At 39.2% G+C, this 22,712-nt stretch overlaps 2 protein-coding genes across 5 annotated transcripts; both read right to left on the minus strand.

Moving 5' to 3' along the window:
- Positions 1–6,828: 6,828 nt before the first annotated feature.
- Positions 6,829–8,458, minus strand: LOC104605121 (uncharacterized). The gene has a single exon (XM_010269744.3). The coding sequence runs from the start codon at positions 8,373–8,375 to the stop codon at positions 7,149–7,151; it is 1,227 nt and encodes a 408-aa protein (XP_010268046.1). The 5' UTR covers positions 8,376–8,458; the 3' UTR covers positions 6,829–7,148.
- A 2,717-nt stretch (positions 8,459–11,175) lies between these two features.
- On the minus strand, positions 11,176–20,367 carry LOC104605122 (uncharacterized). Of its 4 annotated transcripts, none has more exons than XM_010269748.3 (7): positions 20,010–20,367; positions 19,761–19,797; positions 19,371–19,535; positions 19,198–19,256; positions 17,301–19,097; positions 12,404–12,557; positions 11,176–12,143 (listed from the first exon to the last, which is right to left on the minus strand). In XM_010269748.3, exons 3-7 carry the CDS (start codon positions 19,489–19,491, stop codon positions 11,473–11,475), a joined length of 2,802 nt encoding a protein of 933 aa, XP_010268050.1. In that variant the 5' UTR covers positions 19,492–19,535; positions 19,761–19,797; positions 20,010–20,367; the 3' UTR covers positions 11,176–11,472. The 4 variants fall into 4 exon arrangements, with proteins under 4 accessions (XP_010268050.1, XP_010268049.1, XP_010268048.1 ...); XM_010269747.3 differs by having other exon boundaries at positions 19,371–19,574; XM_010269746.3 differs by lacking the exon at positions 19,761–19,797 and having other exon boundaries at positions 19,371–19,574.
- Between the last annotated feature and the right edge of the window lie 2,345 nt (positions 20,368–22,712).

Raw genomic sequence — 22,712 nt, forward strand, 5'->3', positions numbered from 1 at the left:
ACATAACAAAAAATAGCACGTGACCAAAAACGATTACATCAATTGGCGCCGTCTGTGGGAAATGCTACGAAAAGCTAAGTTCTCATCCTACAAAAGCTAAGTTCTCATCTTACCAAAGCTAAGTCCTCACTTTTTTGAAGCTATCACTTTATAGTTTACATTTTTTATGAACTCAAAAACTATGCAGGGGGCTAACAGACTAAGTAGCTCTACCAACCTTACTTTCAATTCAAATAATGCCTCATCAGTCCTCTCCGCAAGGTCCCCCCTTCAAAGATGAGCTCTTCGTGGCTTCCGCAGGAGTTGACGGCCAACAGACTACATAAGCGCCCTTACCGGTCGAGCCTTCCAAGGCTCCCGTGTGAGCTGGCAACCTAAAGTTAGTAGTGCTGCCCCCGAAGGTCGAGCTCCTAGTAGCTTCTTGTAGGAGTGGGTGACCGGCCTTACGAAGCTGATGCAGCACAATCATAGCTCGACACCTCACAGGCAAAGCCTACGGGCCACATTACTGCTTAAGGCCCGGTCGCCTCTCCGACACGGGCAAAAGTCAAAAAAGAGTAGACTACGAGTCACTCCCAAAAGCCTACGGGCCACATTACTGCTTAAGACCCGGTCGCCTCTCCGGCACGGGCAAAAGTCAAAAAAGAGTAGACTACGAGTCACCCCCAAAAGCCTATGGGCCACATTACTGCTTAAGACCCGGTCGCCTCTCCGACATGGGCAAAAGTCAAAAAAGTAGACTACAAGTCACTCCCAAAAGCATACGGACCACATTACTGCTTAAGACCCGGTCGCCTCTCCGGCACGGGCAAAAGTCAAAAAAGAGTAGACTATGAGTCACTCCCAAAGCCTACGGGCCACATTACTGCTTAAGGCCCGGTCGCCTCTCCGGCACGAGCAAAAGTCAAAAAAGAGTAGACTACGAGTCACTCCCAAAGCCTACGGGCCACACTATTGCTAAATATCCAGTCGCTTTCTCAGCAGGAACAAAATCAGCAAAAGTGAACTATAAGTTGCCCCAAAGCCTAAGGGCTACACTACTGAACTGGCGGAGACCCCCTCGTCTTACTGGCAGCTTGCCACATACAGGCAGCTCCCAAAGCCTAAGGAATTGGATCAAAACTTACTAGCTCGTCGACTTATGGGCCAAAAGAAATCTACTCCCTTCGCTGAGTTACTCTCAGCTCGGGAGTGGGGGGCAATTGATGAGGGTTGATTTGGCCCTCCGGTGAAATTGCGACATGTGGCACCTCGTGACAACTAGGCAAGCACCCAGGAAACAACTTACCAAGTTGGTCTCCCCCTGGGCACCGGTCTGGCTGGCCTGGCGCGACCTGCACGCGGCCCACAGGCGGCCTGCGCGCGACCAGGCCGGATCAGCCTGCCACAGGCGCCGACCTGGCAACCTAGCCCGGACACAGGCGCCGACCTGGAAATCTGACCCGGGCACAGACTCCGACCTGACAATTTGGCCCGGACACAGGCGCTGACCTGACAACCTGACCCGGACACAGGCACCGACCTGACAACCTGACCCGGACACAGGCGCCGGCCTGGCAACTTGGCTCGGACACCAACCCGCCGACTGACACAGGCGCCGGCCTGGCAACCTGGCCCGGACACCGACCCGCCGACTGACAGGCGCCGACGCCCGGACACCGACCCGCCGACTAACAGGCGCCGACCTGACAACCTGGCCCAGGCGCCGACCTGGCCGCCTGGCACAAGCGCCAGCCTGACAACCTCGAGGAGTTCATCACCGTACCCCGGTTCTGACGGGATATGACGTCTTACCATTTGAAGGCTTTTCACCCACCTAACCCGCGAGGGCACCACTATATAAGGACTCCGATCACCAAAGCCATAAAGGAGGGAAAAGGATGGTAACCCCCGCTCTCTAGCTCTCTCATTTCTCTCCAAGCCCTTTGTAATCAGAATGCTAACTTAGGCATCGGAGAGTCCCCGCCGGGAAAATACCCCCGGGTCCTCTGATTCAGTTCTCGCAGGTCCCTCATCTCCCGCCGTCTACAAAGGAGAGAAAATCACCTCATGCGGAGGGTAGTCGGGTTGCGTTGCACCAGGGAGCTCCACCATCCTCTGAGTTGCAGACCGCCCAGGAGCAAGTCAAGTGACGAGTTCGCCACCAGGCAGTTCGCCACCAGGCAATTCGTCCCCAGGCAGTTCGCCACCAGGTAGCTCGCCACCAGGCAGTTCGCCACCTGGCAGTTGGCCACCAGGGAGCGCTACCAGGCAGTTCGCCATCAGGTAGTTCGCCACCAGGCAGTTCGCCACCAGGCAGGTCACCCCCAGGCAGTTCGCCACTAGGTAGCTCGCCACCAGGCAGTTCGCCACCAGGGAGCGCTACCAGGCAGTTCGCCATCAGGCAGTTCGCCACCAGGCAGTTCGCCACCAGGGAGCACTACCAGGCAGTTCGCCACCAGGTACGCCACCAGGCAGTTCGCCACCAGGGAGCACCACTAGGCAGTTCGCCACCAAGCAGTTCGCCCCCAAGCAATTCGCCACCAGGTAGCTCGCCACCTGGTAGTTCGCAACCAGGCAGCTCGCCACCAGGGAGCACCACTAGGCAGTTCACCACCAAGCAGTTCGCCCCCAAGCAATTCGCCACCAGGTAGCTCGCCACCAGGTAGTTCGCAACCAGGGAGTTCGCCACCAAGGAGCACTACCAGGCAGTTCGCCATCAGGCAGTTCGCCACCAGACCGCCAGCAAGCAGTTCGTCACCAAGTAGTTCTCCCGCAGGGAGTTCGCCACCAAGTAGCTCATCACCAAGGCACGTCACCACCGGGTCAAACAACGAGGTACTTAGCCAAAAAATTTATACATCACAAAAAATAGCACGTGACCAAAAACGGTTACATCAAGAACCTATAGGGTAGGTTTTAGAAAATTCATAAAACTACAGGGGTGTGTTAGTAAATGACCCTCTAAATAATAAAATATTTAACATAACTAAATTTTAAAATATTAAAATAATGAAATTATGTAATAAATTTAAAATTTTCTTAAAAGTAGAAGAATAATTATAATAGATTTCATAATATTCAAATTATTATTAATTTTATATTTTACAAAATTAATAACGAAATTATGTAATAATAGTATAAGTTATAATTTTATGGATTATTAAATTTAATAAATAATTAATATATTAAAAACTCAAGTAATGATATTATTAAAATAACTAATTTTTAAATATTTTAGATGATCTCTTGGGGTTGTGAAGCCCCATGGGCTTTATGGGTTTTAAGCCTTCCTATACTTTGACCTTTAAAAAAATTTCCTGACATCTTTTAGATTATCAATTAATAAAACTAATCAACTTTTTATTGTCTACTGCATTTCATGGGCCCCCGCTATTTATGTATAATAGTATAAAATATAATTTTATGGATTACAAAATTTAATAAATAAATAATATTTTAAAGATTGATACTATTTAAATAACTAAATAATATTTTAAATATTATTTAAAAAAATAAATTAAATAAAAAAATTATGTAATAACTTTAAAAATTATCAAAAACACAAAAATAGTTATAATATATTTAATAATATTTGATAATAAGATTATAAATATAAATATTTTTAAAAATAACTAAATAATATTGTAAATAACTAATTTTTAAATATTTTAAATATAAAAATTAATAACTAAATAATATTTTAAACATTATTTAAAAAACAAAAATAGATTAAATAATGAAATTATGTAATAACTTTAAAAAATTAGCAAAAACAAAAAAATAATTATAATAGATTTAATAATATTTGATAATAAGAAAATAAAGTATAAATCATTTAAAAAAATAAATATTATTGAAATAGTGAAAATAGATTAAATAACTTGTTGGAGATTAAACTATTGTTATTTGTTAGAGATTAGACTATTAATTTAGTTGAAATTATTTGTGTTCACTAGTAGTTCAATTCGGTTCAATTGTAGATTGTTTGGTCAACCAAATTGATCTAGTCAGGGTTGGAGAATTGGTCACTTGAAACTAACCAACCATTAGTGAAAACTGGTTAATTCGAGTTGTATTGATTAATGTTTTAAAAGTTGACATGCTTTTGCATCCAAGTCATGATTGCTAGTTCAACTATCCAGGTCGAACAGGTCAGACTATTCCATGTCAACATTTTATATATTTATATATGTGTGCGTGTGTATTATTTATGTTTGTGAATTCAATTTTATTTATGTTTGTTAATATATGTATGATTTTATATTTTATTTATGTTTGTTAATTCAGTTTTTAGTTTTTATTTACTAAAATATTTTTTTATTTTTTATTTATTAAAATATCAAAAATTGTGATTTGATGCCAAAAAAGGTTTTTTCACAAAAATAGTAAGGCAACGCCCATAGCCCCTTAGGACGCATAGATCTTGAAAAGTAACCCAAAATCATAAAAATTAAAAGTTCACCTTTATGGCCTACAAAAATTTGCACATACATTAGGTGTGCATCCTTTAACCCAGTGACCAGGTCAAGCAGGTCAATGGTTGAAATGTTCGAGTTGGTGGTTTTTGACAAAGTTAACGGTTTTTTACCAAAGGATGGTTCAATAGAACTAGACCCGGAATTAAGGTTGGTTCAAACGATTTGAAAATTTACAATAATATTGTTAAAAATTAAACTTACAATGTAAAATATTTAGACTAAGAAATATGGGAATTTCCCACTTTCCTATATTAAAAAAGTATATAATTGAAATATATATATATATATATATATATGGTTGGCTCGGTTTACAAATAGCCAAATCGAAACTAACCTAACATGGTTAAGTTGGGAAATTATTGAACCAAAACGACTCGAAATACTAGAAAGCGACTAACTCAAGTCAAGTTGGTTGGTTTGGTCAATTTCGTAGGTTTGATAAACAACCCTAACTGGAATTAATTATTACTATTTTTGTATTATAAAAATATTAAAAATAGTATATAAAATATAAATAATTATTAATTATTTAAAAATTAAAATATAAAATAATTATCTACTTTTATGTATTTTTATTATTCAGCTTTTGCTTAAGAAAGTCTGTACATCGCACTAGTAAAAAAAATGAAGTATAACACTGAGGTTCTTATAGATCCGGATTACTCTTTTAACACCATCACAACTTGGGCTGGTAGTTGAACTGATCATTTATACTCTATAGTGTATACAGCGTTATGTATAGTACTGTAGCATTCAAGGTTGCAAGTCCAGTACCCGATATAAAAATTCTAAACAGCTATGGGCCGGGGCCTCAGGCCAGACCCTTCTAAATTCTAACAAATACTGAAATACCCAACACATTCCTCCCAAAAGGCGTTGTTTCAAATTTTAATTGCTGAAAATGCACAGTAAAGCCAGTTAAAGTTGCATCATTCCCCAGGGTTCAAATATTCAATACTCCAAATGTTGTATTGCACTTGCACCGGAATGTGGTTTGTATCCGGGATCACGACGCCTTGCTGCTCGGATCGATCATAGCTTGATGATTGATCATTGATCCACTGGGGTTCGGTTTCAACTTTCTACGGCGAAGTCCAGATTATCAGATACGAATCCGATTTGTTTATAAATAAATTTGAAAAAGAAGAAGAGAGTTAAACCTGGAAAGAGATTTGATCATTGCGTAGGTGGGGTGGGATTACGTTATCAAAGACAAAAACGAATATGTCAATATCCGTCAAAATCATCCATGCTTTTGCAATGTCTTCAAAATTACGCTGCGTCCAGCCGTCCACATCCTACCAGTCCCCTGACCCCCTCCCCCATGAGTCCATGACATGACTCTTCAATTGGGAACAAATTAGCCCCCGCTGCGCTACCCCAGGATGGCAGGTCCTTCTTCCTCCGCCGCCCCCACCCCCAAGTCCCAAGTCCCAACTGCTATAATGGTCCCCATCCCCACAGGCTCCATCCTGCACGTAAACACGAAGAATAGAGAGAGAGAGAGAGAGCAAAAGCATAAGGCATACAGGGCCCACCTTGTTCTTACCCCGTTCCCAACAATTAATCATAACATAAAAGATTATATGGTCCATGCACATAAACGACCAAAAAGGAAGCTCGTCGTCTTGATATTATGATCTGCTGTTTTATCTGGGCTCTCTCACAGTCTCACCCCATGATATTATGATCTGCTGTTTTATCCGGGCTCTCTCACAGTCTCACCCCATTATATTTATGGCCTTACGGGTATTGGGTAACAGTAGGATAGAATCATCAGTTTGTCTAAAATCCAAAACACAGAAACTTCACATGCATTGACAGTGTTAGTAGGCAAGATTAGCTTACCTAACGATAAGCTTGGTGAGAAACTGGTAATTGATAATTGATAGACAGGTGTGCCCTTGGCTCCCTTGCCAGGCGTTTACTTAAAATAATGCTATCTACTCTTTATATTTACGATGAATTATCTCCAAGGCTACACAAAGAAATTGCTCCTCCCACATACACGTGGCTATAATTGCAACCAAACAAATTTTGTATTTTGTTCAAGGGAAGGCAATCATGGACATATCAATGAACCCCACTTTGGATACCCATGTGAGATATGTTCCTTAATCCCAACTTATATATTATTATCAATAATACCACCCACTCATTCACTCATTCAGAGCTGAAAACAAGAGAACTTTAACTTGATACGACGATATCTATTTATAATTAAATCCTGCAAAGCGAAGAGGCGAAGCTAAACAAAAAGGCCTTCTATTCCGCACCGGCACCGCTCAGAGAGAGGGGGAGAGGGGGAGAGAGAGAGAAAGTAGAAAACAGAAGGAAATCCGCAGTTAGAACTCAATAAACACAAATATAAATAGCAACTCCAAACATAGGAGAAAATGGAATTCTACTATATATGTTTTCCCTTGAAGATACAATTCAAATGGTAACAGTGGACTGTAGGGGAAATGAAATCTGTAGATTAATGGGCCTGCTTTTCAAGGAGATTGGGGATTTAAAAACTCCATAATTTCATCATTTTGCAGAAGCTAGTTCTTTCATGAACACTTCTCTTTTAAGAAAAGAGAAAACCCATCAAAATTATAGAGATAAATAGAATCCTTCAAAAAAAAGGGGTAAAAGAAAACTATACAGAATATCTCGACCTCGTCTTCTAACCCTGAAATAAGTTTACCTGGAAGAGACTGCATTCAGAGTCCTGGCAAATCCGTTCATAGCACCGTAGCTCTTGGAACTAAACCCTAGACACCCCAGCAGTCCTTGTCTGTACGGCAAGAACGTTTTCTTCCTCATCTCCTCCGCCTGAGCTCTATTTGCCGTATAATGCAGCTCATGAGCTGACGGGGGAATCCGACGCTTGCCGACGCCATTGGCTGGTTTACCCGCAGCAGTTTTCTTCGCGGAAACCTGTTGACTCCGCTTCGGTTTCTGTGCCTCTGCCGTTGTAGGCGCCGCGGAAGATTTCTTCTCCTTCGAGGAAGAGAAGGGGAGAGATGTTGATGAAGACTTCTTCTCTTTAGCAGGAGAGAAGGAAATCGAAGACCAGAACTTCTCTTTACTGTTCCCTCTCCCTTCGCTTTTACTTCGGTAGAGGAAGTCCTTCAAAAAGACCCATCTCTTCGAGCTCCTTCCGGAAGAGGACGACCTGGACGAAGAAGCAGAAACGGAAGGCGTGGTTCCCGTCGATGGAGTTTCGGCCTGTTTATTCTCAGAATCCTCCAGGTCTAGAGGATGAAGCTCGCCGGCATGTCGTACTTCCTGATATTCTTCCTCTTCGTGCCACTGGAACGGTGTATTTCTCAAAGGAGACAGAGATCTAGCCCTCCTGTGCAGAGATCCACTGCGTAACCTCAGATCTCTCCCTCTCGTCAACGACTCCTCGCGTTTCTCGAACTCTGTTTCTCTCGAAACCTTACCTTCCTCATCCTCGTCTTCGACTTCAAGATCCAGCAGCGGAGATAAGATCTGAGGCCTCTGCAAGTGAGAAGACAGCTTCATCGGCCGGATCTGGCCGTTCAAGAACAGCTCATCCGCAGAAATCATGGATCCAGCGGTGGTAGAAGCATTAGAAGGAAACCTCGCAGAGAATTCGAACTCAAAAGATCCAGAGACAGAAAGGTCAGTCGAGGCAGAGATGAAAGCAGAGGCAGAGGAAGAAGCAGGAGCAGAGGACAGAACAAAATGCATTGGACTCGCAGGCGCGCTGTAGAAGTAGCCATTGGGACCGCGTCCAGGACTGGATGGTGCACTAACGTAAGGAGTAGAGCAAGTACTGTCGATCTCTTCCGTGAAGCGCTGCGTTTGGTCAGCACCGAAGGTCTCTCCGTTGCTAGGGCTCCGAAGTTCTGTCTCCGAGCTCTGGTTGCTTTCGCCATTGTTGGCGTTCTCGAGCACCATTTCTTCTGGCGAGAGTAGCAAGACACTCGGGAGAGGAACCGTCTACTTGTTTGACACGCAATAATTATACTGCAGAAAGCTACTAGTAGTAGTAAGTAGATCAGAAAGCGATTTTACTTTAAATGCCCTCCATTATATTCTTATATATCGTCAATGCCCTCCTCCCATCTCTTTCCACTCATTTTACAATTATACCCTTTGCCCTATTAATTAACTACGGATTTAATTATAATTTTTGTGTGTCCAGGTGGCAAATTTGTATAGTAGTTCCCACTCCCCAGTGCTGATGCCGAATTACGGATCTTCAACTATCAGCTTTCTTGATATCTTTGGGGAGGGCAACTTTGGAATTTTAAGAAATCATGCATGGGAAGGATAAAAAGGGAAACATCGAAAGAAGAGTAGGGTCTGTAGGGATCGGGATGAGGAGGGGGAGGGGAGGGGGCAGCACCTTCGGCGCTTGGTAGGGGTGATGTCACGTTCACACACTCACGATGTGGCACGTGCTTTGGGTGCGGTTTTCGATGCGTTGCCTCTCAATGCCTCCTCGGCTCCTCCCATCCTTGAATCTTTTTTATGGGCCCAGCCCAGTATGATGCTGACTTTTGGGCTCTCTGTACGAGGCCCGGCCACCCCCACTTACGCAGATAAATAATCCCTCTTAGTCTAATTATTATATCATTTAAACCTTATATTAGTATATCTTCCCGTACTCCAGGAAAAGCCTATTATACCCCGAATGAAAAGTAGATATTTCAGTGATGAGGACGACGGACAAATGAGAAATGATGATCACCTTCTTTTGGTTTCTCCGAGGAGGAGGAGGAATTACAGGTGGAAGCCGCTGCAATGCTGCTCAGGAAATCGACGGTTGCAGTTGCACGATACCAACATAAGAGTTACAGGCTTTAAGATAGAGAAAGGGTTATTCTCTCATCTCTGTGAGTTGAAGTCTTGAAGATTCCATCTCGCACGGCCTGATTTTCGTGACAAGGACTTTCTCTCACGCAGCTGGATCCTTCTTGGAGGTTTAAAAATGGGTAAATATACCCTTGTATTATGGGGTCATTAAAAATACCCCCTAAATTTATTAATAACTTTTACTTTGCAATAAGTATCTCTCTTTTAGATTTTTGTTAGTTAAATTAAAAAATATATATATTTTTATTCAGTTATTTAATTTTTTTTAAATACCCCTTTTCTTATTTATTTGAATGATTTATTATTTGATTAATTTTTTAAACATAACATTGAAGTACTCTCAATTGGTCAGATTCAATATTCAAATGAAATGTTAGAGTGTAGAGTTTTCTTTTTCTAATATAAATTTATGATTTTGTTTGATTTTTCTTGATTTATTAGAAAAAAAGAAGTGAATAATTTTTATATTTAAAGATAAAGAGGTCTTTATATTTAAAGATAAAGAGAGACGATCATGTGAGTAAAATGAATAAGAATTAAGAAAAAAAAATCTATGCCTATAAAATAATTCTTGTTATTTTAGATAGTTTCATTTCGAGAAAATAAAGGTACTTTGGTTAAAAATAAAGAAAAGTTGAGATGAATATTTTGATAATTTAACGTATTCCATTTTAACAGTCATTGATATTTATTGCAAAAGTGAAAATTTAAGGGGGGTATTTGTCACTGACCCGATAGTACAATGGATTTACCCTTTAAAAATCCTTGGGTTCTGTAGTTGGTGTAGCAGACTGATACTCTGAAAACAGTATTTCAGATTTTCACTCTATAGACAAAAGCTGTTGGATTAGAATCTTTTAATATCAAATCACGTGAATGCAATGGTAGATATGTACAGAGCCGAACCCCACCCCAGTGATCGGGTGGGGCCATCCACTGTCGCTTGACCAATAAACCACCAGACAATCTTATCCATCCATCCCAAGAAAAGAAGAAAACACGGATTACAGCTTGTCCCCGTAACCATTGGATCGCTTCTTGTATCTAACATTCTAGCTCTAATGTGTAGAACAGTGTGCACGATTTCATTCCTGGACAATAAAGTATAACACAATTTTCGGGGTGATGCAATGAAAGTGAAGTGAATTAATTTTAGGAGAGAACTAGAAACCCGTACAATAGTCGAACCAATTTCCCCACTGTTATCTCACGGATCGTTGTTGTTTGTAGGCAGTAGTGTAAATTGGATCTTGTTCAGATCCTAAGTAAAGTGTGGATATCACCTAGATGGTAGATACAGCCCATGTTTACTGAGGACCTGAGGGGATTTATTGTCCATATTCGGCCCATTTAAAGATACGATTCTGGGCTTCAAAAAAGATACGATTCTGTGAATTGTACACTCCACCCACCTTTAATAGGGATTTGGTCTCAAATTCCAAGTCTGCAACAAGAAACTGAAATCAAGTGTCTAGATGATATTAGGGCCGTCAATGGATCGGGTCAGACCCAATGGACTCGATGGACCCCAACCGAATAGACCAGTTCTGGTTCCGGGATAGGGTATAGATGGGCTGTCTCTGGTTCCTGATCTATTTTCCCGATTACTAGCGGTTTGGAACCACTTCTACCCAGTCCGAACCAACTCAAACCAAATTTAAACAGGTTTAAGTAAAAAATTACAACCTTATGTGGTGGTTGAATTGGTTCTGGTTCTCCGGTCTCCTCCACGCAAGGTTTAGCTTGAGTTGATTCGATACTCTCATGTGGTGGTTGAAGATGATGTTACCATGTTGATCAGATATTTTGGTTTCGGTGGATGATGATGTCTCTCCTACATAGGACTCACCCTTTGTCACTAGTGCACAAGAACAAGAGATAAATTTAATACAATATGGTGGTATATCAATACTCTATTCTATTGATTACATGGTTGGAAAAAATAGGTTTCCTGTTTCAAGTAATGATCAAAATCAAAACAACAGAGATACACTAGATACAATGCAAATGCTGGCTTCAATCTCTGAATCAATTAAACTTTTTTCCCAGCTTTCCTGTGATTCTAGGAATAATAAAAAAAAAAAAGCAGATACAATACAAGGGCCTCTCAACTGTAACAGATATAGAAGACCAAGGTCCGTGTATCTAGTGTATTGATTGATGAACACAACCCATCTCAAATCAACATGATATCAGCAACCACTTCATTAACCAACGAACTTAAAATCTGCTTCTCAATCTCAACACCTAATTCAAATGTCTCGATGTCAAAATCAAGCCACCTTCCATATTGGCTACTCATATCCTTGTCTACAAGTTCATCAACCATCCAATCTCCCATGCTTCTCCACCCGGAAATCTCCTTGTACACTTCTTCAGCCAACCATCCCTTTCTTCTCACCATAGCCACCCCTTTGGCCCATGTTCTGGAGCTCCCACCAGTATATCGCCTGCATCTCAAGTCCAGGCACTCACTGGTGCAGTCAAACACTATTTTCCGCCTTAGCCTAAAATCCTTCTCCCGCACATTTCTCAACCCAGTTTTCTGACTTTCCAGCTGGTCAAATAGATGAGGGTTTATGATCTCACGAGAGCGACCTAATGTGAAGTCCCTGAACATCAATTCTGCATTAGACAATATTTCCCTCACATATTCCAGTTCCCACTTGGTTGAACTTGTGTTATTTGGCACACTTAATTTAGTTACATGTTTTCCACCTATTGTCTCAGTACATGTGGAAGATGCTGAATCAGAGAATTCTGTCTCAGATTCCCCTGATTGAGACACCCTTGATGATGTCATACTAACTACCTCCTGACCTTGAACAGATGAGCTCTGCATGTTGCCTGAAAAGAAGCATAGACAATCAAGTAATTCTTTGATGAAAAAAAAAAAAACAACTAACATGTAGATGGGAAAACCTAAGTCAAAAACAATAGCAGACAGCATGCAACTAAGAGAAAACATGTTTATATATGAAGATGCTGAAAATCATCTGACTGGAAAACGAGAGAACCCATTCCAATAATACAACGTCAGTACTCATTCCAATAATGCAATGTCAGTTAGCAGCACTCCAACACATAACATAAGTTTATGTTTTTACCGTTGGAATTGTCACTGTCTCCACTGCCTGAAGAATTGCAACTTTCATTCGAGAAGGAAGGCTCAAGAACGGAAACTGGACTAGGATGTCGACAATCTAATTCTTTTTTCATTTCATTGTTACTACTGCTACACTCAAAGACAACTTCCCTTCCCTGAAAACATTAATATTGTAAAGCCACCAAATAAGATATTGTTTCAGAAACAGCTAATGTTTAAGGAAACAGTAGCATACAAAACCAAAAATTGACATAAAAAGATAACTTTGTAGAACAGAAAGAGCTTTTTTCTTTAAATAACAGAAAGAGCATTTGTAACTTCATATTTTCATATAAATACTAAAATCAGATGATGGTTATTAATAGAGCATGAAATGTAGGAGAGGTATGTCTTGGTCCAGCTGTCATTGGTAATGGAAACTCCTATTGGCTTCATCAGTGGAAAAGAGCATCGAGACAGGGAGGTCTATCATTTCACTGTTTGCCATTAGTATCAAGACAGTAAAATTCCTGAAGAACCAATAGGATAAAGAATCAATGAGATTTAAGTGTGCTAGTTTTCCCTGAAATAACCCATTTCTTATTTGTTTACAACATGCTAATTGCTTGCTAGTAGAAAATATACTGGAAGCAAGAGAATGACGGGATAAAATTCAACAGTTTGGGACATTATCTGTAGATATTGAAAAAGAGTATTTAGCAACAGTCTGCCAAATCAATTCTAATGAACGAATAGAAGAATGGAATTTCTAAATGCTCTTTGAAGAGCACGTACATGGAAACACTTTTAAATACGGCAGGAAAGGAGAAACCAGGAGTGGGGCATTGCCAATAAGACAATGGTTGGCAGAAAAATGCTGATAAAGATCTTTTTTGAAAAAAAAGGTAATATAAATTTTATTTAAAATGGTAAGAGTTAGATCATCTAGATACATAGAACACCAATACAGTGATTAATCCATAACCTTACATACCGTCTTATTATAATGCATCATTCCAGGATGTAAAAGAAAGCTTATAAGAGTGAATTGACCACTGGTACCTCATTTCAGGTGGTTTAACAGGCCTTCTTAGTACAGAGAAATAGACATGCATACCACAAGCCAAGGGAATATATAGGCAAGGGACAGACAGAGCTAGACTACCAAGAGTGGGGGCTAAGTAGATGCAGATTGGTTACAACCAATACAACAAATACAACTAAGAAAAGAACATTAACAGAAATAATATAATGGAAATGCACATCAAAAGATTCCTTCTTCAAGACCAAAGTATCAATTCTGCACACCACTCCTTTTCAGATTTCATTACCTGCCTTTCCTTTATCAAAAAGTCTTCTATTTATTTCCTCTCAAATTGACCAAATGACTGCAACAGGAAAAATGTCCATATCATTTATTCCCTGAATGCATGGGCATACCATTTCAGCTTAAAAGAGTTAAGAAAAGATGAACATATCTGATAGGTAGGTCGTTGGGCAGTGCAAGAACAGATGCTCAACTCTCTCCAACTCAGCATAGCAGAACTTGCATACTGGGTTGGATATGGTTACATCCTTGCTCAAAAGCTTGCCTTTGGTGAGTCATTTCACCACACCGTAGTCCACAACATAAAAGCAGTTCTGGATGGTGCCAGATAACCCTCTACCACCTTGTTTGGGGATTTACAAATGCTAGTTGAGCTTAGCTGATTAGCAGAATACTTAACCGCAAAGCCCCCACTGCCTCCTATCTCTTTACACTTTTATCACATGATTCAGTGTGTGGTGCCTGCCCTTGTAGCTTTCCTAGCAGCTCCACCAGCTCCTCCATTACCTAATTTTACAAGTTCTATGAAGCCTGGGAGTCTAGACAACACCATTTAGCCCATCTTCAAGTTTATGTGCAACCATCCCTTCTTTGCACAAAACAAGTGCAAATAAATTTGGAAAAAAAAAACATTAACGAGGGGCCTGTGCCATTACAGTCACACCATGCGTCTAGCCAGAATATGGTTATGCCTATTTTCTTGACATTTTATAAATCTCCTTTACTGAAGGAGATTATGCTTTCTGAATATATTTCTAGATTGAAATTGAACAATCATAGGTTAAGTTGGGATTTCCCAACTCCTGGATCCCAGTCATCATTTCTCAACCTTCATCATTAACGCTCCAAAGCCAGTTTCCAAGTAACACTGCATCCATCATCTTTATTCTGTGGATTCCCAACTCTCCTACTGACCTTTGGGAGCAAGTAAATATTTTCCTATTCAACCAGATGGATCTTTTGATTATCTCCCATCCCCTTCTAGAGAAACTATCTCTAAATTCTTTCTAGCCTCTTGGCCACTTTAGCCAGAATTGGGGGGGAACGGGTTATGGAGGGAGATTGGATGAAATGTTTTTAAATAACATAACCTCTCTGGGGTCATCTATACTGTATTTAGATTCATGTACCTTTTTTCAGTAATACAAAACTGTATATAACCTTGAGCTGACAAGCATGAGAAAATGGGTTCAATTCTGAGAGCAGCCAGATTTTTCACACACACAGAAAGAGAGAGAGAGAGAGAGAGAGAGAGAGAGAGAGAGAGAGAGAAAGAGAGTGAACAGGGACAAATTGGGTAATAATTGATTTCTCTCTAGCCTTTTAGTCTGTCCTCATTTCCAGCAACTAAACCGTTTGACCAGCCTTCTTAAGCCCCTATTACCCACTTCCCCAAAATATGATCTGAGAGCAGGAACTAATTGTTCATGACCTAACACTAAACAACCCCTACAAACTCTGACTTCTGACACTGTCCCTTGGTTCAGTAGGGATCATATTCCCCTGGGTCATATGATCACTGTTGTACCATTTCGGCCCACCTTTAGCCCCCAATAATAAGGCCTGTTTAACCCTAGTTTACCCTCAACATCCAAAACAATTATCCATACTTCTTCCACCAACCTAGGATTAGTTAATCTCTCAGGTAGGTTGTCTGCCAGCATTCCTGTTATATAAGGAAGGCTACAAATGAACAAAGACTAAAGTTCATAGCATTTGCATCCATTACAGAAACAAAGCAAAGTGTTTTAAAAGCACAAGGCGCAGGGGTCAATTTGTGCCCGAGACATGCGCCTTTTTGAAGCAAGGCGCAAAAATAAAATAAAATGCTAAAAATAAAAAATTGCAAAAAGTATCAAAAATATTAAATATAATATTAAAAAGAATATAAACTTTAGATTTTAAAATAAATGTTTTAAAAAACCTATTATCTAAAATTAAAATACATAAGCATAACATGTAAAGCATATTCAAATGTGAATTTAAAAATAAAATCAAACATATAAAACATTTTCAAGCATGTAAAACCCACAATCTCTTTTTTTACTCAATTGCATTACTTAAAGTAGCTAATGTGATGTAAAACATATTACATTCCTGATTCTACGAGCCACCTTTGTGCCACACCCCTCGAGGCAAGCCAAACAAGTCCATGTTAGGGTCCTAAATTCTTAGTTCTCACACAAAAAATAATGACTTTATAAATTTAATTGCCTTTTAAGAAGGCAGCTCCCCCCTGTTTGGTAATGTTGTTCATTCATTCATTTCAATAAAATATCTTCTTAAAAGGAAACTAAAGATAAAATCATTATTTTTTATGTGAGAACTAAGAATTTAGGACCCTAACATGGACTTGTTTGGGCGAGGGGCGTGCCACGGGGGTCCAGGGGCAGAGCTCCCGGCCCAACTGCTAGGTTCAAAAAAGCAAAAAAGCGTCAAACTGAGGTGCATGCCTGGGCTGACACGCCTTTTAAATCACTGAATGAAATACAATAATACAAAATTAGATAGTGTTTTTTCTTTTTAAGAAAAAGGTTAACTCACAATGATAAAATATTACTCAGTGACTGAGAGATCCATTCAAATGAATAAAGACTAGAGTCCAGTAATGAGCTTTCTTCAGAGAAAATATCAAAGAAAAAAAAAAGAAAAAGGAATTTGGACCTTTTAGACTATCCTCATGCTGTGCATTGCCAATGGCAAGCAAGCATAGATCACAGGGGATCATGTCAAATCGGGTGCTGGTTGAAAAACTTCTGTCAAATCCCTTCATATAAGTGCTGATTTGGAGTTTGAAATCCAAGCAAAGTCACTATCCTTATGTTGCCAATCCTAAACAGTTGTTCGAAGGTATTAGTGAGAATGACAATGGTTAGTATAGTTGACCCCATCAGCATCTCAATGATAAATTTATTGGTAATATTTAAATCTACTTTCTATTTTTATTGCCCTTATTGTTTTGATACAGTAAACCACAAAATCTCAGAGCAAAATTATAAGCCAAATTAATATGGCATAAATCAACCAGTCATTTGTATAACTGTTGGTGAGTTCAACTCTTTTCTTTATTCCCAAGGGAAAAACAACAGAAAAAGTCTATACATAGATTGAATTTGCTTGAAGAAATTTCCATTCCTAGAACTTGATCAGAGTATCACCGTTCATGATAACAATATAGTAAAACTTTAAGATAAATCAATATATAAATTGACCTCCTTTATCATGTATCACCAAGAAATCAACCATGTAATTGCTAGCAAGTTCTCTTTTCTTTTTTCATTTTTTCTTAGGCTGAATTTATTTTGATATATAAGTAGGCAGAAAACTTTGTTCTCACTATTCAGTATTCACCATAATAAGGGGAAGACATATAGCTGAAATATTTCAAAGTGAAATTGTTTTTCACCTCATTTGTATTGAAACAAACAAAGCCTTAAGAAAAACATTACTAGGGAAAGTCTGTATGGAGATTGATTTAGGCTATTGAAACATTTAATAAATTGCATTCTAGGTATTTAATCAGTGTACCAACAGCAACTAACTAAATAAAGCTTAAGTACATGAGATTAATAGCATGAACTAGTCATCATACCTGGACGCTATGGTTCATCTTAAGCATCTGAGCATCAGTTGGTGAGCAAGTAGCATCATACATGCTACCAAAATTGTCTGTGTGGAGCCCAAGTTGGGAAACCTTGTTGGCTTCTCTTGAAGTGGTGCCTATTGCACTTAGAGCAGACACCAGATCTTGCAGCATAGATGCAGAACTAGAAACAGTTCCTTCTTTGACCATGTTACAACAAGAAGACTCAATTCCATATGTCAGTTCCCTCAGCTTCTTTTCCAAAAGAATACTCAAGGCATCACCTCCTATCACATTTAAACCAAGGGAAGGCAATTTGGAACTTTTTGCTTCAGCAGGGAGATTTTTACTATGAGAATCTAAAGAAGAGCTACTACTATTTTCTACAATCTGACAAGAGGAGTGTGATCCTGGAATAGATTTTATCATGGGAGAGGTGAATGTGAATGAAACTACATCCATGCCATTCCTACTATTATCTTCCATCCACTTTGGGTGTCCATCTCTTGCTGCATTGGACTGGATAGGTTTCTTATCTTCATCAACTGATACAGTACTAATAACCCCATTCTTCTCAATGTGGAAATCCCCATTAATGGATCTTTTCTTTCGACGAAAACTATTTGTTCTGGATGATGGAACCTCCTTTTCAATGCCAGTAGCCTCTAAGCTGGTCTTCCTAGATCCAGCTTTGGAGTGCCCTCCAGCCTTATTTAACGTTTTATTTCGTCCAAAAGAAGTATCTCCAGAAAGATCTTTTCTACCTTGTTGATTATTACCTGAAGGCTTTGAAGGGACCTTGTCCTTATTAGTTCTGCAATTCTGTTTTTGGTTATTCTGCCTGAGGACTCCAGATGCATTTTGCATAGAAGATTTCCTCTGGACATTCCTTTGAGCATTTGGCTGGTTCTTCAATTTCTGGTTTGATTTAACATCAAGTTGCTCCTTCTGGCTTGACAAAACCCTATTATTACTTGAGACCAGACCCTCTCTTCTCTGAACATTGACCTTCGCTTGGATAGCAAGTGAAATGGATTTCCCTTTATTCTTCGGGCCAGAAGAATTATTTTCATCTGAATCTGAAGAAGCCCTGAACTGTGGTGTATCTTCTGTTCCATTCCAGCTCTTGTTCAGAGACTGTCCCTTGAGATACTTAATGGCATTAGGTTCAACAGCTCTTTGAGATGCTTCAGGAAGCCTAGAGGGTCGTCTTTGAGCAGCTTCCAGTTTCTCCTTAAAATCCCGAACTTTCAAGGGCACTGAAGTAGAGCCAAGTGATGGCATTTTGCCTCTAATTGTAAGTTGAGGCCCTGGCTCAATAATCTTTGCAGCTGCCTCCATTATGTGAGCTGCATTCTTAATTGGTATTAATCCAGGGCTCTTGATAGGAGACAAAAGCTTATGGTGGGTAATCGGAATGGATTTAGCGGATTTTGGAGGCAGTGTTTCGGTTTGAAACCTCTCAATAGGCCTGTTGGCCATCTTTTGAGGTCTTGATTCCACAGGATTCCTACAAAAACTGCCCATTTTATTGGACATGTCCCCAGAATGCAAAATTCCATGCTCATTGTGAAATTCAAGAGTTTTCTTGTGGCAGTGAGAATCCCGAAGGGACCGGGCATCATAAAATGGTGTAGAATAGGGATCTGCAACATTAGAAGTTGGCAAGGAATCCAATCCCATGAGTCTAGCTACTACCCCAGGGGCCCTGGTTCCATAGCCTTCTTCATCAGTGACTGATGAAGCACAACTATAATCACTACTTCCTTTTATACTTGACCCTCCTCCAATATCATCATCCTCAGCCTGCGAATATGAGAAAACAAAATATAATCATAAATGCACTTTCCATATTATATCAGAGGGAGGAAAAAACGGAAAAGAAAAAAGAGGCATATACACACACCAGATGAAGCCATGTCATCGGCAAATTCCCTTCACTTTTCTTTCCTTGTTTTAATCTCTCTACAGGAAATGCCAGAAGAAAGAAGATCCATTATGAATCCCAGAAAAGACTATACATAAACAAGGAATAGTGCATATATCATAGTAACCCTTGAATAGGAAAGATAAATGTACCTGGTATATCAGACTTGTTAGAGAACAACTTCTTCCTGGACTTCCCATTCCAGTCAAACAATTGAAGAAAGCCACCAACATAGCCTCCTCCATTCTTCGAACTTTGTTTCTCGATCCCCATTTTCTCAAGCAGTGATTAAAATGCTGATATCAACATGATTTCTTCTGCAGTTGAACAAAGATAAAGCCCTTCTATTTGTAAACCTTCATAAAGTTCGTATACAAACATTGCTTAGAACTTAATAGGTTCAAATGACTGCACTCGTCAAAATAAGCAATCGATCCCTCCAGGGGAAGGAAATAGGGGAATAATCATTACATCAAAATCAACAAATTTAATGATCGAATCGAACAACTTAAAAAAAGCCAACTCAGTTCATCTCTACTCACAGGATTAACAGTCTTTACAGTAAATTTCTCCAGTAAACTTGCTTCAACAAACGAAAATAAAATGACAATGATCAAGAACAAGAACTTCACTTGACTCAATATTCTTCATAATAGGATACACTGACAATGATCAAGAACACTGACCTGGATCACCTCACTCCATCTCACTATAAGATCATTTTTATCCAAGAAAGCTACTCTTCAGAGTAAAGAAAAAGGAATTTTGAAGGGATAAAAGAAGGAACTTACACGAATGGTAGGTAGGAAAGATCTGCAGTGTCTCGGTCGATCCGTCGAGAGGCCCTGCTAAATAACGCCCCAAAGTTTTGATTGAATTAGGGTTAGGGTTTCGGAGGGGAATAAAAGGCAACAGAGGGAAATGGCGAGGTTCCGGGGAAGAAAAAGGTCAGTTGCAGAGATTCTGAGAGACAGAAAGTGGAGAGAATTTGGTAAGAGAAGGCTCTGGTGCGTAGTTCGAGCATTAAATGTAGACAGACGAGACGCAGTTCACCATTAAAACTTAAAATAAACAATTAAAAATTCAAAAATTATTGCTAAAAGATAAAAGTTCATAACGTCTCTTTGGAGGAAATTTCAAATTACAAACTATAGATGTATCCGGGATCGGAAAAGGGATTGGTGTCAACGGTCCGCAATTCATCGGACATGTATGCTTCCGAATGCGTATTTTGCTAATTGCCATAGTCAGGGCATGGGCCGGTTCCGGCCTGGGCCTGGGCCAGGCTTCCATTTCTTAATTTTTATTTTTTAAAGAAAAAAGCCCAAAGGCGAATTCATTATTCAACCAGCTCAGTCTAAACGTCAGGAACTACGTACCAATTGTGTACCCAAGTGAGAGACCATCAGTGTTTGGTATCGATGCCGTTGCTCTAGAAAACGGTGATACATCAGCGCCATCATGTTGGAAAAATCATTATTCCGGAAAATGATATTATATTTGGAACTATGGAAATTGAGAAGGCATGGTCTGGGAAAATACCGAATTCGACGTAATAGTGACGTGAACTTCCTATAATGGGTACCAGTGTTGAAAACAGATCTGGAGCACTGGTACAAAACATAAGGTTTTGTTGTTGCCCCATGAAACGTCCTACCTGGCAGTAACGTTTCCAAACAAAAAAAGACATTATTTTCTCAGAAAACGGTACTATATATGCAGCATCGATGCCAAACATATACCATGACGACTCACACTATTTTTTGGTCTAAGTACAAATTACAAATTTCACTAAGCAAGACGTGAGGTGAGGAGACAAAGAACTATTATGATGTTTAGCCTTGTTGGTTTCACCTGTTCATGGGCCAGGTAGCCCAACGGATTAGCCTGGCCTGGCCCATTATTTCTCAGGCTTGTACATAATTTTAGCCCATGGGCTTAGACTCGGACTTGGGCCTAAAACATTAGGCCTGACTTTTTTGGGTTTTTTTTGTCAGGGTTTGGGTTTTCTCAAAAAAGCCCAACTCGATAATATTTTATATAATAAAATATATTTTATATGTTTTTATTTATTTTTTCTTTTCTCAAGCCATAATTAGATATTTTAGTATTTTTGAGTTTTGAGATAATTCAATATAATAAATTAGTTTTATTGTTGAATAAAAAATAAAATATGTTATTGATTAATTTCCAGATTAGGCTTGACTCGGGCTTTAACCCGAACATGCTCTAATAATAAAGAGGCAAACCCCGACGTGACTGGTGAACAAGTCTACTCGTTAGTGAATCAAAATTCTCCACCAACAAAAGTTTGGCAATAAATTGAGTGTCACCCTCAAAGACAACATGTGTTGTAACTTTAAATACGCATTATCTATGGTTCTGGAAAAGTATAATATACAAGATAATTTATATGACATTATAATATATGTTATAGGTTATAATTTATTTAATATTACTATTATTACTATTATATCTATATCATCATTTTATTATAAAAATAATAATAAATATTAATAGCATGAAATTAAAATATTATTATTATTATTTTATAAGTATCCATTCTTAAATTCAATTGTGGAGGTAAAATAGTTATTTATTGTCAAAATTTAACATTCAGATTTAATAACAATATTTTCTACATTATATTCAAAAATAAGACAAAACAGAAAATCACATGCTTTCGAAGTACTTTTCCTTTTAGAGATTTTTTGTTTTTCGATCAATAGAATGCCGCCTTAGCTAAATAGGTCCAAAAAAATTTTAGGCCTTACCAGATCCAGCACCCACCTTTCATGAGAATGATCTCATATCCAAAATAATTTGCACTGATAAATTTACCTTCTTACCAAACAGACTTTTAGCTGTAATGGATGCAAACATGAATTCCAATAAAGCATATGCTTATTTTTTTATCAAAAGCCCACTTGAATGCAAATTTACTTTTTTTTTATTGATGTACTTTTACATCTTATTATTAATGTAAATATGCATTGGTCTGTCATTTGTCAATATATAAATGTAATGTTGCCAAATACATGCAAAAGTGAACCAGAGTGTAAATTTATCCTGAACCGGGATTTACACTCCATTTGCATCGTTTTCAAACGCAGCCTAAAGAGTAAAGATACTTTCTCTTCCAGTTTTATGTTTGGTCATCATGCCATCACCGTATGGATCATATGGAAGAGGCTCGTGGCAAGTTAGTGGTGGAGAATATCTACCTCTTTTTTATCCAGCCCACATTCTTAACAACACCATTAGAGCCCATTTTTTTGATAGTCCCTCTAGTTAATTGGCTAAATTTTGATCACGGGACTACTCCCCCTCTCATAGAGCTGGGGCGTTTTTCAAGTCTGATCAATGTTTGGTCTTTTTCTCTGTTTGACAATAAAATAAAAGAACAAAAAAATAAAAAGACCTATATCCTAAAAAAATTCACAAAACCCCAAAAGAACAAAAAGTCTAGAAGTTTCAAATGAAATTTCCTGTTC

This window comes from Nelumbo nucifera, chromosome 4 (genome assembly GCF_055504915.1).
Source record: "Nelumbo nucifera cultivar China Antique chromosome 4, China Antique-T2T, whole genome shotgun sequence".
Taxonomy (NCBI): domain Eukaryota; kingdom Viridiplantae; phylum Streptophyta; class Magnoliopsida; order Proteales; family Nelumbonaceae; genus Nelumbo; species Nelumbo nucifera.

Coding starts and splice junctions, on each gene's coding strand:
- LOC104605122 (XM_010269746.3), bottom strand. CDS start 19,491: ATGGGGATCGAGAAACAAAGTTCGAAGAATGGAGGAGGCTATGTTGGT. Junction 19,257..19,370: donor TAACAAGTCTGATATACCAG/GTACATTTATCT, acceptor CATTTCCTGTAG/AGAGATTAAAACAAGGAAAG. Junction 12,144..12,403: donor AGACAGTGACAATTCCAACG/GTAAAAACATAA, acceptor GCTTCTTTTCAG/GCAACATGCAGAGCTCATCT.
- LOC104605121 (XM_010269744.3), bottom strand. CDS start 8,375: ATGGTGCTCGAGAACGCCAACAATGGCGAAAGCAACCAGAGCTCGGAG.